This window comes from Phyllostomus hastatus, unplaced genomic scaffold, assembly GCF_019186645.2.
Source record: "Phyllostomus hastatus isolate PE091 unplaced genomic scaffold, TTU_PhHast_1.1 phas_contig_40, whole genome shotgun sequence".
NCBI classification, from domain to species: Eukaryota; Metazoa; Chordata; class Mammalia; order Chiroptera; family Phyllostomidae; genus Phyllostomus; species Phyllostomus hastatus.
The window spans coordinates 33,613,293-33,630,237 of record NW_025333872.1 but is presented as its reverse complement, the minus strand read 5'-3'; the positions used below and the strand labels follow the sequence as shown (position 1 = coordinate 33,630,237).

The 16,945-nt window shown below is 33.8% G+C and overlaps 1 protein-coding gene across 1 annotated transcript in view; it reads left to right on the top strand.

The window, feature by feature from the left end:
- The window catches only part of LOC123822186 (pleckstrin homology domain interacting protein), a 140,537-nt gene that overhangs the window by 85,969 nt on the left and 37,623 nt on the right, over positions 1 to 16,945 (top strand). The window contains exons 20-23 of the mRNA XM_045844139.1: positions 1,732 to 1,849; positions 8,861 to 9,001; positions 11,018 to 11,094; positions 13,481 to 13,712. Coding sequence (XP_045700095.1) covers positions 1,732 to 1,849; positions 8,861 to 9,001; positions 11,018 to 11,094; positions 13,481 to 13,712 — 568 coding nt within the window. The remainder of the gene's footprint in view (positions 1 to 1,731; positions 1,850 to 8,860; positions 9,002 to 11,017; positions 11,095 to 13,480; positions 13,713 to 16,945) is intronic.

Genomic DNA, 16,945 nt, shown 5'->3' with positions numbered 1-16,945 from the left:
TAGAGAGGTTTGGAGAAACTGTGGATCACTCATGTATTATTGATGGTAATGTAAAAAATGGTACAGACACTCTGAAAAATAGTTTCGAACTTTCTTAAAAATCTAAATATGCAATTACCAGTGATTATAGTCTTAGGGATTTATTCCAAAAAAATTAAAGCTCAGGTTCACACAAAAATTTGTACACTAATATATAGTAGCTTTATTTGTAATAGCCAAAACCTAGAAACAACTGAGATCTTCTTCAGTAGGTGTGTGGTTAAACAAACTGGTGTATCCACTCCATGAAATACTACTCTACTATCAATAAAGAAACAAACTATTGCTAGAACCACTTGAATGACTTTTGAGGGTATTATGCTGAGTGAAAAATCAGTATTGAGGGTTATGGACTAATCTTGAAATGACAAAAAGTATAGTGATAGATAACATATTAGTAATTGTTAGCCACTGGGGGGTTGGGAGGAAGGGCTGAGGAGGAGATAAAGATGGGTGTGATCCATCCCACCCTAAAGGGCACTAAGAATCTTTATGGTGATGAAAATGTTCCTGTATCTTGACTGCAGTGATGGAAACATAAACCTTCACATATGATAAACTTGAGTAGAAGTAAAAACACACAACACATGAGCAGAAGTAAAACTGGGGACTTCTAAATATTGATAAGTTGATCAATGTCAACATCCATGTTGTGATATTATACTATAATTTTGCAAGATAACAGCATTGGAAGAAACTGGGTAAAGAATATAAGGAATCTCGGTTATTTCTTACAACTGTATATGAATTGCAATGATCTCAACAAAACATTTACTTAAAAAAAACACAAATTGTCAAGAACTAATAAATCAAGGCCATTCTTTGCATAAGATTTAAATAACTCATTTTCCATTCAGAATTAAGATCAGCTGCAATAGAGATTTTTACAGTTAAGTAAAATGACATTAACATACCATACTAAAAAGAAAATTAACCTTTTAGAGCTGTTCCAAATTTGAGTATAAACTCCCAACTGTGAAATCTCCAGGAAAAATTATAGTTCAAAGATCAATACCTTTGCAGTTCAAAAACTTGAAAATTGTGAAGTATTTAAAGTAAAAAGTAAAATTCTCTTGTCGTTGTGAGTTCACGTTTCATGAAATTACAATTCACAGTTAATGTTAACTCAGCTTTTTCTATTGCTCAATTTCAGCTTGATTTCTAGATAGAGTTAAAGTTTTTCAGTAGTTGATATAGCCTGACCTGCCTTTCACTGGAGAGAACATAGTTCTTTCAGGACTTTAGGAGTTATATTTAGATCAATCTGAAGGTTCTGTTGTGTCCCACCCCACCTTTTTTAAGATTCTAGCTCTTTATATGGCATGCAAGATTATCACAGCATAAATCTACCCTGATAAAATATTTACAAAATACAATTTCTAACCCCGGGGGCAGTTATCTCAAAAGTATAACCATGTTTCCGGAATCTAATACTTTGTTTGCAAAAAACACACCAGAACCAGTAGTATCAAGTTCATTTAGTCAAAGTTTGTTTTTCCAATGTTTCAGTCATTTAATGCCAAATGTCCAGAGCACGTAATCTATGAATTTACTCAGAAATCTTTGTCACATACCTTCATCTCAAAAGAAAAGATTGGGAGTAGAATTTCCTCTCTGACACTAATATTCCTTTAGGTTAGAAATCAGTTATAAAAATTCTAGATTAACATGTGGCTTTTAATCCTCTTTCAGTAGGCAAGAAGAATGGAGAACTGCAAAGGGAGAAGAAGAAATAAAAACGTACAGATCAGAAGAGAAAAGAAAACACTTCACTGCTCCAAAAGAAAACAAAGTACCCACTGTCTCAAAGGTAAATAGTAATTACGTTTGATGTGTAATATTTACTTCATAAGTATGTTAACCATTTTAAGACTCCTTCGTAATTAAAAATGCTAACATTGTAAATAGGATATTTCATTAATGAAGTAAAAATATAGTTAATTTTTGATTACCTCTTTGTATTATCTATTATGTTTACCATTAAAAATTTTTTATTTTACATTTCCTGCCTTGTACCATACCTTTTCTCCAAATGCCAATTTTTATATGCCCGTTAAATCTTAATACATTATATCAGAAGCCTAAGCAAGATCCTTTTTAGTACTGTTAATTGGTTGCATACTCTAAAATATTTTTTTAATTTTGTTTTTGGTCCTGTATATATAGGTAGATAATTTTTTTCTGTTTTGCACTTGGTTTGTTATTGTAGATAATTAAGTCAGCTCTGCTGCTATAAATAGTAGTTCATATTTTCTCCATTAAAAGAGGTAGATTGTTTCTACTACTTTGTACTGCTGGTTTCTCTGTTATCCTAATCTGGGAAAACTTGGATCAAGTGTATTTTAGATGGTCATGGCAATAATCTGGGAGGTGCATACTTATTTCAAGTGTGAATGAGTCACAGTTATCCATTCTTACATGTTTTTGTAAACTAATGAGCTTGAAAGCTTCAGACTTAGAATCTAAAATTGAGGAAACCTATATGAATAAAGCTGGTTTCTTGAGCCAGCTTTGTGCTTCTGTCTCCTTTTGAGTTTTTCAAAACCTGAATTAGTCTACTTTTCTAGAACTTTCTTTTCTCTTTTGTGACTTTACCTTTTTAAGTACTCAAGTAGTCTTTTGCTATTTTATCCTTTTCTTCACTGAGTGTATCATACCCTGGGATCAGTAGGACTCCACACAGATTTCTTGGTGGTATAATCTGAAATAATTTTTTGTTTTGGGGTTTTGTTAGTTTGCAGTTTTTTTCATGGTGGCTAGAAAGCATACCTTTTCCTGTATCTTTTGCTCAGAATCCAAGGATATGGGAACATAAACTCATATAATGATTGTGAGTTGTATTGCTACAACTTTTACAGATGGAATATGGTCTTGTCTATTAAAATGAAAAGGATGTACTTTTCTTTTTATCCAAAAGTACTACTTTAACTTAAATGCTTTTTAAGAAAGAAAAGTACTGATGTTATGTATATACATGTGCACTCAAGCACCTCTGCACAAACAAATATTTACAGTGCCCCTGGTTGCCAAACTAGAATAACCTTAGTGTCTATTTTTGGGAGAAAGGTAGGATATTATACAATATTTTTTAAAAATGAGTTAGAGTTCATTCCATTACCTTGATGAAGTTTTTAGGATATGTTATTGCTAAGTGAATAAAAGCAAGTTGAACAATAATGTTTACAATATGACCTCATTTTTGTTTTTCAAATTTGATGAGAGAGAAGAAATGAATTTTATGAGAATGAAGGTTTGAAAGCGTAGGCAACTGACATTGATAATCACAGATGTACAATTTATGAGATAATCATCTTTCATTTTAGAATTGCATTGTTTTGTTTTTTTAATACTTCTTATTCTCATCTGTGGCAGCTGGGGTGGATTTTGAAAGCGTAGGCAACTGACATTGATAATCACAGATGTACAATTTATGAGATATCATCTTTCATTTTAGAATTGCATTGTTTTGTTTTTTTAATACTTCTTATTCTCATCTGTGGCAGCTGGGGTGGATGAGAATAAGTCTACCAGGATGTGATCTGCTTGGGGAGGAAAGGTGGCCAGTCTCTCAGAGGAGAAGGGCCAGGAGCCTGTTCCTCAATGGGCTTTTTTAGGGTTCATTTACACAAGAATTCAGGTAAAGCTCATTAATCATTGCCAGGCAGTAATGATCAAACAATGACCTCTGAGGGCCTATTTTGAGTCAGGGTCAAATAGCTAAAGAGCTGTAAAACTTTGAGGAACAAACTTACTTCTTGCTTGGATCCTTATCATTTAATTGAGAGAATTCTAAACAAAGCAGGTTTTACAGTATTTTACATACTCTTTCTTAGGCCTCATCACCCAGGGAACCCGCCCTTTCCAGCACAGGGCTGCACCACCTTCTGTCCTTGTTTCAGGCTTAGGTGGAGGGAGCTAGGGAAGCAAGGCAGCCAGGAGACTAGGAGATTTCTCGTAGACAGAATGAAGACTCGGGCTTTGTCAAAGCCGAGGGGCAAGGGTCCATCATTCCCTTTCACTGTAGCCCCCCCAAGTCCTTCCCATGTGATTGTGCCTATCTTAGGTCACTCCCTCCCTTGGGGAATCTTACCCGTCATTGGCTAACCTACCAAGCATTGAGGGCCAGTTATGGATGAAGTAAAAGGAGCAGAAGCAGTGCTCCTGCCAGGGAGATAAGCTTTTGTCTCCTTGGTGGCTTACAGTCCAAGTTCACACCCTCAGCCTTAGCCTTGGTAGGGGTTACAGCTTCTGAAACCAGGCAGGGCGGTTCCCAACAATCCCAGGATATGTAAAGGAAGGCAGGGAGGGAGCAGGAAAAAGAGAGACATTGATGTGAGAGAGAAACATCAATTGGTTGCCTTTCGTATGTACCCTGACTGGGGATTGAACCAGCAACCTTTGTGTGTATGTTATGGCACTCCAACCAATTGAGTCACCCATCCAGGGGTAGAGTTGCAATGTTTTTTTAATTTTAATAATGCAGGATACTTACTGTCTTGGTGGGAAGTAAAAATTAATGTAAAACTCTTCAGAGAGCAGTTATCAAGTTGATTTTTGGCAGTAGGTTTGGTCCCAAAATTACAGTGACTTAAGTAAGGTGCAAATATATTTCTAGTATATAGAGAGAAATATGGTAAGTGGTTAGGCCTAGTGTATAATGCCTTCATTGTTGAGAACTGAATTTCTTTTATTTTTCCAGTCCTTTTGTGTATGAATTTGACCTCATGCATGAAGATTATCACTTAAGCCTACAGAATGGAGAATAAAGTCTATGAGGGCACATATGCCCTCCTGAGGAAAGTTCGTTGAAATTCTCTGGCATTGTGCCAGACATCCCATTGGCCAGAATTTAGTCCCATGAAATCTCAACAAAGAAAATTTTAATTCTTTCTGTAAGAAGGGACTACAGATATTGGTTGACAGTTTTCCCTTGCACTGCATTATTTATTAAGGCATTAAAAATGTTTTTATTCTTCAAATCACATTTTTCCTAAAGAAATATAAAATTGTGGCTAAAACTTTACAAAATGGAACAGCAATTTTTTATGAAGTAGAATTGAGTAGATAAATATATTTATGTTAAATGAAAAAAGCAAGGTATATCACATTCTTAACAATGGATTACTCAAAACTTACAAGATTGTAGTTGAACAATTTTCTTTTTTTATACCTTTACATATTTCCCAAATTTTTAAAAAGTTACCAAATCATGTGGTATTCCTTTTTTTAAGAAGATATTTTACTAGCCCTGGCTGGCGTAGCTCAGTGGATTGAGCGCGGGCTGCAAACCAAAGTGTCGCAGGTTTGATTCCCAGTCAGGGCACATGCCTGGGTTGCAGGCCATGACCCCCAGCAACCGCACATTGATGTTTCTCTCTCTCTCTCTATCTCCCTCCCTTCCCTCTCTAAAAAAGCAAATAAAATCTTTTAAAAAAATCCTTTAAAAAAAGATATTTTATTTCTTTATTTTTAGAGAGTGGGGAAGAAGGGAGAGGGGAAAATTATCAATGTGTGGTTGCCTTTTGCATGCCCCTTACTAGGAACCTGGCCTGCAACCCAGGCATGTGCCCTGACTGGGAATTGAACCAGCAACCCTTTGGTTCACAGGTCAGCACTCTATCCACTGAGCCACACAAGCCAGGGAATACAGTATTCTTTTTAGAGAATCTGTGTGGAGTAATTCTTGTGTCCTTGTACTGTATGAAATTATCTTTTATTTCTCTTGGCTATTCCTAGTAGCTGTCCCAACAAGAGTAGGGCTGAAGTATAGGAAAGAGTTTCAGTGAAAGCAGGAAAGGCTGGTTGTGGGGAAGAAACTGGAGAGTGGTGTTGGATGAAGGAATATGAATGGTTGAGTTCAGATTACAATTTTATAGATCTCTAGATGTGCATACCCTTCCTCCCTCATGCACATCCAAAATCTTGGGGAGTACAAAGCAAGCCCTAGATTTTTAAGCTTTCTCTCTCCTTCTCCAGTGCAGTGGTACTACCTAACAGTGAAGCCAAATTATTATGATGAGGGGGGAGGGGGAAAGCCACAATACAAATGAACTTATATGACTTACATAGGGAAACTAATGGAATGCACAGAACAGACATTCAAAATAGCATATTCTCAGATAGGAAGGGGATATTGGAAGCTTGTTGTGATGAGCAATTTTGAAGAGGATTCTGTTAGAGGTAATTGGGGTGAAACATATCATTGTTGAAATTGAGAATTCATTGGGTGTGTTGAATAAAAGAATATAGAACACTGAAAAATTAGTTGGTAACCTGGAAAGTCAAGTTGAAGAACACCCCAGAATGCATCAACAGGGAATAAAATGATGGAGAGAAGGAGGGATATGGAAAAAACAAATATAGATGTAATGCATATGTGTACAGTTTGTGAGAATAGAAGCAGTAGTATAAATATTATTTAGTAAGAGTCTTGAAAGAAGAGAAAATACACAGAGGGAACAGTTTAAAAAAATAACCAGAATTTCCTAGAAGTAACTTCTGGCTAATGTGTCAAACAGGATCAATAAAGAAAATGTAATATAAAACAAAAAATTTTAAAACCTCAACTAAGCACATTAATATGAGATTTGAAAACATCTAAAACAAAGAGAACATTCTGAAAGTTTGGAGGGAGAAAGAAAATGACCTTCAAACGCACATGAAGTGTTAACAAAATGGATTCTACTGGGCCATGGTATAACCATAAAAGATATAAGAAAATAGGAATCAGCACTTACATTAAGAAAACTGGCTGCAACTTCAACACAGTAGCATTTGTGCCAATTTTTCATTGGAATGGTGACAACATAGTGGAGCCAGTGGTTAATAGTAACATGATTGATTCAAGGGCTAGAAAGTCACCTGTAAAGATGGCGATGCCACTGGAACCATGCTACTTGAAGCTCTGGATTGTATCTTGCTATCAACTGCATCTCCAAGATATCTACAAAATTGGTGGTATTGGTAGTGTCCTATGTGAGTCAAGAGCATGGTGGTCACCTTTGTTCCAGTTACTTTTATAACTGAAATAAAGTCTGTTGAAGTGCACCACAAAGCTTTGAGTGAAGCTTTTCCTGGGATCAGTGTGGGCCTCGGTATCAAGAATGTGTCTGTCAAAGTTGCTTATGGTGGTAACGTGGCTGGTGATAGCTAAAATAACCCACCAGTGGAAGCAGGTGATTATCCTGAGCCATGCACCTGTGCTGGATTGCCACACAGCTGATGTTACTTATAAGTTTGCTGAGCTGAAGAGGATTGGTTGCCTTTCTAGGAAGAAGTTGGAAGATGGCCCCAGATTCTTGAAATACATTGATGCTGCCATTGTTGATCTTGTTCCTGGAGGGTCCATGTGTGTTGAGAGCTTCTCTGACTGTCCTACTCTGGGTCATTTTGCTTTTTGTGACATGGGATGAACATTTATTGTAGGTTTAAATCAATAAAGCAGTGGACAAGAAGGCTGCTTCAGCTGGCAGAGTCACTCATGTCTGTTCAGGGGGCTCAGGAGGCTTGCCATATTTTGCCATGTATAATGAGCACCCACATTTCTGGCCCAAAATTTCAGAGAAAAAATCTTTTAATTTTTAAATTCAATTATTTATTTATATTTAGATACTTGTTTTTTATATTATAAAGGAATATTAGCACTAGTTTTGTACATATGTTACAAGAAATTTTATGTAACAAATAATTGCAAAACACAAGAACAGGTACAAGGTATTTCAGGCACTACCCATGTATAATGTGTATCCTTATTTTTCTCTAAAAAATTTGGGCAAAAAAGTGTGCCTTGTATATGGCAAAATATGGACATATTTATCATCCCTAATACCTGCCACATCATCTTAATCATTGGCAGAAGAACATCTCAGAACTGTTTTTCTCAGTGGCCATTTAAGTTTAATAGTAAAAGACTGGTTAATGATAATAGTACATAATAAAATCTTTAGGGAAACGAAAACATTCTGTGGACCATTTTATTTTTAAATCAGTACATTTTAATGGAAACTACTTGGCCAAAAGCCTGTCACAGTGTTTTAAGACCTACTAAAACAAAGTTTAATGAGAGAAAAAGTGAGGATGGAATTATAGGGTCAATTATTTTTCATCAACACTTTAACAGTGTTCCTTTTCTTATTGTATGATTTATTGTGTTGTATGTATAAGTCTGATGTTGGTTTCTCTTTGAAAGTAATGTTTATTTTTCCTTTATTCTTTATATTCTTAAGGGTTTTTTTCTTAGGTATAAATTCTTATGTTTACTGAATTTTTTCATCTCTGTTACCGTATGGACTTTATCAGTTTTTTTTGGATGGCTGTTAGTGGTGTTTTCTTCTGGTACAGAAGAGGTCTTCCAAATTCATCTGTAGTAGAAGACAGAGAGCCAGCCACCTGGTATCCTAATCTCATAGTGGCAGGGTAGTGTTGTGATCACCATTCTGATTTCCAGTTTGCCTCTGTCTATTAATATGCCTCACAACCTGTGGTCCTCTTTCTCATACCCATTCTGTAGGTTTGTTTTGGTGTGGGTATAGGAGAATTCAATGTTAGGCTTAGTCTATTATTATGAATCTTTAAGTCACTATTAATCAAAAGCAAAGATTTTATAACTTACGTATCAACAAGTGAATTTCAACGTATTGCAAACCTGTTATTTAACTTGTTGTAATCTTAAAATATTTGAGCTGATACTCTAATATAGTTTACTTATGTTAGTATCACAAATATGAATGGATTTTTTATAATTAAAATACAACTTTTAAAGTACAATAAAAAGTTAACTCTTTAAGCATACTGTAAACAAATTTAATTTACTTCTTTTCAGAATCATGCTCATGAGCCTTTCCTGGATCTTGGAGAATCCAAAAAACAGCAGGCAAATCAACACAGTTATCGCACAAGATCTGCTTTAGAAGAGATTCCTAGACCTTCAGAAGACATAGAAAATGGCACTAGCTCTTCAGATGTAAGATCTCAGCACATTCATAAATTTCCGTTTCCATTGTTACTTTTTTTTAAAAAAAAATATGCCTTTCACTCTTCACATTCATTGATTATATTTATAGATGATTTGATTATATTTAGCTCAAACATGTTATTTCTAGGCCTTAAAATGATAGTGATATCTTCCATTTACTGAAGACCTACTATATGTGTTGTAGGCATAGCACATATATTGGTAATCTCAGATGCACAGAACAAATTTGCATGATTTCCACATATACACACACACACACACACACACACACACACACAGGAACTGAGGTTCTAAGATGTTTTTACACATTTACCTAACTATGAAATGGTAGAGCAGGGATTAAACCAAGGTTCCTTTTACTCTAAAGCCAACCTTTTAAAATGGTACCATGAAGTTCTAATTTGTAACTATAATAACTGATTAATAAGCATTTAACAATCTTGTTTACTTTTTAATCTCTGTACCACTTTAGTTTTTCTCAGTGTAATTTTAAAAATATTCCTTATGTATAAATATTTCTGTAAATATCATTATTTCTACTAAATTAAATATTTCAGCAAAGGTAGTTCATTTGCAAGCAAAAATTAATTCTGTTTAGCACTTACAACCATCTCTCTTCCCCCACTCACCCAAACACCCTCTCTCCCACAGTTAGGTCAAAGACTTTATGATCTTAGACATTGAGTACTATTACACTTTTGAAGCCATACTTTGTTTGAGAATGTTAGACATATATGGGAATTCACTGAGTATATTTTCTATTGACCAGGGCAGTATTAACTATTCTAACTTTAATTTAAAAGTTAATTTCTGGTGGCTTTAGTCTTAGTATGGCCAGGTTAAGATATGTCCAATCTGGTAAAAAGACCAAATTTACTAATTATATAAACTTGACATGTGACTATTTAAATATACATACAAAACATAAAATGTATGTGGGCTAATTATTTGCCTTATAAAATATATCTTTATTTTTGAAAGAGTTAAGTATGATTCTTTTAATACTAAGTTTCTAGAACATATTTTAAATATGATTCACCTTAGTAGAAACATATATTTTTAGGTAAACTTGTTAACATAAGAAAAATTTATTCATTCTTCCTCAAACTAATTTGTTTATGCTTTACCATTTTTTTATAGCAATTAAATTAAATTCTAGAGGAGTACATTAAGAACAAAATAGCACCTTGGGCAGAATGTATTAATTAATGAAAAAACTCCTGGTTTTTTGGTTTAGATATTTTGTAGTTTCACATAGTGACTATTTTATATTTAGCAATATGTTTTTTACTCTCTCTTTAAAGAAATGATATACTAGGGGTGGGAGTAATTAGATCATCTGTTTAGATTTTTTTCAGTTATAGTAAATAGAAATTAAAGAAACACAGTGTTTGGGTAGTTTTTAATCTTCTACCATTTGAGTAATACCAGAACTGGAATATTCTTTTTATTTTGTATGATAAAGTTATTTTAATACTAATATAACATAAAAGTTCCTAATTTTAAGTTTCCCAAAGCATCTATAGAAGAAAAAAAAAGCTTAAATTTTAACAAAGGTCAAAGAGGTAAAAATTGATTTGCTATGTCAGCTATGGAATTTGAATCCAAGCTAGAAGATAAGTTATAAGGCTTCTTAAAATAACAAACAAAGTAACAGGATGGAGCATAAGTAGGCTTATAGTTGTGACTACACAAAACAGAATTTATTCTTGTGTTATTATTAATTACTGTATTTTCCATATAAACAACTGCAAACCTACTTTTGTCCCACTCTGTATGTTATTTATCCAAGAGATTGCTTTGAATCCAATATTAATAAGTATTATATCTTTGGATAAATTTAATAATTATTAAATACAATGAATAATTTTTGTATAAAATCTGAGGTCTATTTTGTAATTAATATAAATCAGGTTTTAATTTAAATAACTTGATTGGTGATATTACATAATTGTATTTTTTTGGTAATATTGCACAATAAAATATATACTCAATATCTCATAGGAAGGTGAAGTTGTTGCTGTCAGTGGTGGAACCTCTGAAGAAGAAGAGAGAGCATGGCACAGTGATGGCAGCTCTAGGTACTTTAATGAATTTTTATTTTTTCAAATGTAATAAAAACTCTTTAGAAAGCTGAAGATTCTTTACCAACAACATTTTTCAGAGTCTCTTTGGGTTAAAAGTTGCTTCTTCTTCAGAGATTTTTGGAGTTGTCCAAAATTTAGATTTTCTTCATGACATGTTTTCTCTAGTAGAAGAAGAAAAACTAGTTTCTAGGAAAACTAGATCTGCAAAATGGTGCTTTTAACTTTATCTTCCTAGTTGATATTTTATTATTGAATGCTGTGATTTCAGCACTGAACCACAAACTAGTTTTGAGAAATATTTGAACATTAAATTATGAAAGTAATGAGAGCTTGTAGAATTTACTATCTTATATAGTGGAATTTGTTGAATGCTATTAATAATTTCTTTTTTCAGCAATGAGAATAAGCTTTTTTTCCTTTTCTGTTATTCCCACCTTATTTGACTGTGTTAGTGAGGATGCCTTCCAATTCTTTATATTAGCAATGCACATTATTACAGGGCTGATCTTCTTGACTGACATGGTAAAGCCTTAATAATAGCAAGGAGTGTAGCCTTTGGAAATGGTAATTAAGTTTAGCCTCACACACTTATTCTCCAGCAGCAGTAGCTTCTAAAATAAAATTTCCAGAGGAACCAGGAGGTAGAAGCTATCAGAATTCCTTATATGCCCTGGCCAACATTGCTCAGTTTGTTAGAGCGTCATCCTGTACACTAAAATGTTGTGGTTTGGTTCCCTGTCCGGATATACCAAGGTTGTGGTTCGATCCCCTGGAACAAATATGAAAGGCAACCAATCGTTATTTCCTTCTCTTTCCCTAAAATCAATAAACATATTTTTATTTTTTAAAAAAGAATTCCTTATATCAGTGTTAGAATCAAGGGCTTTCCTATTTCCACAACAGTTCTTCCTAGTAATGGTATGCAAGTGTCCATGTTTATGTCTGGTAGTTTTCTACATTTGAAATAGGCCAGAAAAAAAAATTTTTTTTTTTTTACTTTAGCAGTTGAGGACAGTGCTGTAAAGAACATTGCACTTTAAGGTTTGTCGGGTTTATAGTTAGACCTTTGCTGGCAGCAGCAGATTTCCCATAAGAGCTAAGTGCTCCAGAGAGGAGCAACTATCAGTATTTGCCAGGTGCCATTTAGAGTGACCATGGCCTGGAAGGATAAGTGTAAATACATGCTCATAAGTTGAATACAGTTTATTCTTGGATAGATGTTTTTGCCTGCAGATGCGTTTGTATGCCTACAGAATAGTGTCTGAAAAATATTTAATTAAAGTTCTTCAGAATCATCTTAAATTGTAAAATGAAGTCATGAAAATTATACTAGTAAACCAGTAAATTACTTAAGTTTTATCTGTGATGATCCTTTTTAAGGAGATACAGGTAAATGTTTATAAAAAGACATTGGGCCAGAGGAAGAGGTGGTGGTATTAGAATAAAACTCCAGAAAAATGTCCTTTCAGGATTTACCAGGAATATTTTCAGAGAAGAGTGAGGTCATGTATCACTAAACCTGGACAAATGATTATTGATTTTAACATAGTATAATTTAGATTTAAGGCATTTACACTTGTAAAACTTGATACCATCAAGTAATAGTTTCATGTACAAAAATTGAAACAGAAAATGTCATAATTGGATTCTTTATTTTGCAACAATATCAGTTAAGTAAGACTTAGGTCCATTGAAAGTAAACTGAAAAGAAGTAATCAAACATGATTGGTAGTGATTCATAAGATAATAAAACCTGTAGTTTTCTGAGTCATGACATGCTTTGAAGCATAAGATTATATCTAAGGTATATATGTAAATGCTAAGTAAAACTTACACTGACAGTCTTCTCACTGGGTAAGAATACTTCTGGCTCTGCCAGTTCAAAATCAGGGCATCAGTGCTTTAACATAGGAGTCTCCCTTGTCCAGAGCTCTCACCTCTCAAGAAAGGAATTCCTATACTTCCTCCGTAATGTTTATCTTCTATGCTCTCCAGGGCTGTCTTTCTGCTGTTGCTAGAATTAAGGAAGGTGACTCTCTGCTTCTTATTTTTGTATGCCTCACAATATTTTGAACAGATAAAACATTCCTAGATCAATTTTTGGCTAAAATCATAGAAGGCATTTAAATTCATTGTTTCAGTTAAAGCTATGACCTTATTATTTATCTTAACTTTTTTGGATATTTAAATAAGTTAGGCCTATAGAATTTTAAAAAACTCTTTAGAAGACGAGTTAAAAGTTAGGGAACTATTTTTAGTTCATTAATATGTACTGTTTTGTTATTTCTCTTTATTATAATCTCTTTTTTGCATTTTTATAAGACAAAGCCTTAACATTATCTTGTGTTTGTGTATTTTTTAAACCCTTTTTCTCTTGTAGTGACTACTCCAGTGACTATTCTGATTGGACAGCTGATGCAGGAATTAATCTGCAGCCACCAAAGAAAATTCCTAAGCATAAAACCAAGAAGGCAGAAAGCAGTTCAGATGAAGAAGAAGAATCTGAAAAACAGAAGCAAAAACAGATTAAAAAGGAAAAGAAAAAAGTAAATGAAGAGAAAGATGGACCAATATCACCAAAGAAAAAAAAGCCCAAAGAAAGAAAACAAAAGGTTGATTTTTTAATAAATACATAAATATATATATATATATAACTAATGTTTTCTGTGAAAGCAAAGCACACATTTTAAAAATGTAGTTGATGAACATTAACATTGTTGAGGTATACCAACAAATAGTAATAAAAGACCTTCCAAGTACACAAGAGTAAAATAGAGTATAGCAGGTCCTTGAATGGTGTTTCTTTCAATGTCTTTTGATGTTACATTGATAAGATGCTGTAGAAATTTAACTTTTATTTATGTTAATTAACCTCTCATAAATTGGTTTTTGTTATACATCATTTTGACTTTGTTATAAGTCAGAGAACCTTTTGGCATGGTGAGGACTTTACTGGGTACCAAAATATGTTTAGTTTATTTAAGCATTAAATGTTTAGAATGTGATGGTGTTTCTTTGTAGAATCAATTATATTCTAAATATTGAGCATTTAGTCTTATAACAGGAGCAGATTTTTCTTGACAATCTGGTGAGATTTATTTATGCATATTTAAAAAGTAATGCTATAAAATACACAGTTTGTTAGTCTCTTAATTGCCTTTACCTTTTAATCCTCATTTTTATTGCTGAAAATAAACAGAAAGCATAGTGGGAACATCACCTGGAATTAGACTGGCAAAACTTGTCATAGCTGAGCACAATGCAAATGTGAATCTAAAGTAGGATACTGTTGTTTTAACAAACCTTTGTTTATTTATACAGTTTGTGAGCCATAATTAGATGCTCCTTAGCTTGTCGTTTGTAGTGTGAAATCCTGGGGGAACTTATAAGGTCTTTATCCCCAGAGAATTTTGACATTTTTTAACAGATTTTATTTATATTTAGAGAGCGGGGAAAGGGGGGAGAAAGAGAGGGAGAGAGATATTGTTGTGAGACAGAAACATTGATCTGTTGTCTCATGTACTTGCTCTGACCGGGGGGACCTCACCCACAACCCAGGCTTGTGCCCTGAGTAGAAATTGAACCAGCAGCCTTTCGCTTTGTGGAATGACACCCAACCAACTGAACCACATGGATCAGGGCCAACTTGAAATTTTTTTAAGAATACATTTGTCTTAAGTGTTTATTTTATCTGTGTCAGTTGAGCATTTGTTTCCCTCATCTCTATGATTATGAATTACTTTAATTTGGATTCCATTGCCTACTATTCTTATCATCTCCTTTACTTTTGTCTGGGGAAGATTTATCAAAGAGAATACCATGCTTTTGCTCACAGTTTTCTTTTCCTTCTGTTTTGTCAGTGAGAAATGTATATGGACCCATTATTTTATGTGGTAATGGTTAAAGAAAACTTGTGTAGCCATGTATCTAACTAATAATATAAACACTTTTTTAATCTCAGGATAATTTTGATGAACTTTTGAGATTTACACTGTGAGAATGTAATTCTTTTGTCCCAAGAGCACAGTTTACTTTGTGGTCCTCTTGGTTTGATAATTATCTATGAACTAATACCTTGGGCTCCTTCATGCAGTGCCACATTTGGATCCACTATTACCATTTGCCGTATTTTAATTTCACTATTTCTCTTGAAGTATTATAACAGGATCTGTCTGCCATTAAATTTAGGTGGGATCCATTTTAAATTTAATAAGTTTTAAGATATTATAGACCATTTCCTTTAATTTGAATTTTATTCAAATCGTTTGGTGTTAGCCTACCAGTGAGTGAATTGAACACTGCATAGACTTGTTCTTATTCCTTAGTCTTCTTGTTATCTCAAGAAGTATTATACTACTATCTCAAGTAGTATTTCCCTTTTTATGAAGAGTAGTAGTGCTGGAAAGTAACAGATCATTAAGTAATTGATAATATTGCATGGATGAAAATATTTTCCATATGACATTCTTTTTCAGTTAAACAAGAATCAGTAAGGCAGATATAAAAAATGCAGTAAGCAAATCTCAGATAATATCTGACATATATCCCTTATGCTTTTAAGAGATCTGGAAACCAGATCAATACATTTTTATTGAATGCTTGCTATCTATAAAGCAATACAGTGGATAGACAGAAGTATAAGACATAGTACTTATTCTAAAAATAATGTGCAACTGCCGTGGCTGATGTGGCTCAGTGGAGTGAGTGCGTGCCTGCAAACTAAAGGGTCACTGGTTAGATTCCCAGTCAGGGCACATGCTTGGGTTGTGGGCCAGGTCCCAAGTAGGGGGCAGGAGAGAGGCAACCACACACTGATGTTTCTCTCCCTCTCTTTCTCCCTTTCTCTAAAATTAAATAAGTAAAACCTTAAAACACATCTGTGACCGACAAGTTGCTTGAATTCCCCAAGATAAAAATAGAAGAAATACATGTTTGGTTGCCCGATTAATATTTTAAAGATTTTAATTATATATTTTTAGATAGAGGGGAAAAGAGGTAGAAGGAAACAGCAACATTGATGCATGAGAGAAACATTGATCAGTTGTTTCCAGATTAATTTTGAAAGTAATAAATCAGAAATCAAATGGGAACATCTCATTCCAGAGTTTCAGATACGGGCTTCAGAAGAAATACTATTTGAGGTGGGGCTAGAAAAATTTCTGGATAGGAAGAAAAAATTAATTGCCTGTATCTCAAAAAAATTTTTTTAATCTCAAATCATGAGACTGGAAGGTTTGAGGAATATTCAGTGCAATTTATTCCCTAAGTAGTTTTAAGCATTAGACAGAAATATACTTTAACCAAAAATTATGGGTTTCCTAAGAATTATTGGTGAATAAGAATTATCGTCATAATGATTCTTGGCTATGCCCGGGTCTTACAGTTATAACTATGGTTATTCCTGTTGAACATCCAACTTAATCTGGCTTTGTGTTAGAATTGTTAGCTATCCCAGTCAACATAGAATTTTCCTTATGGGGAGAGATACTTGCCTAGTATAATTGATAGTCCATATTGAGGCCGGAATTACCAGTTTTCAGACTTTTTCTACTTGTTTTTATTAAGTCAAAGGACACCTTTTTCAAAACACACTTTAACTCAAAACCTCATTAAAGAAAACTGATACAATCTGTGGAACTAACTCTGTGATGTACTCAGTACATAGTAGCAATGGCTATTCAGTAACCCTTTGTGGATAAAATAACTGGTCAAATATGACCTGACTTAACATTGCACATTTTACACATACAAAACTTATTTTCTAAGAGTTTCTTTCTAACCTGTTGCAGTCTAGTCCTTCTCTTCTCAACATTAACGACTTAGTTATTTATACCCAGAACTTGGT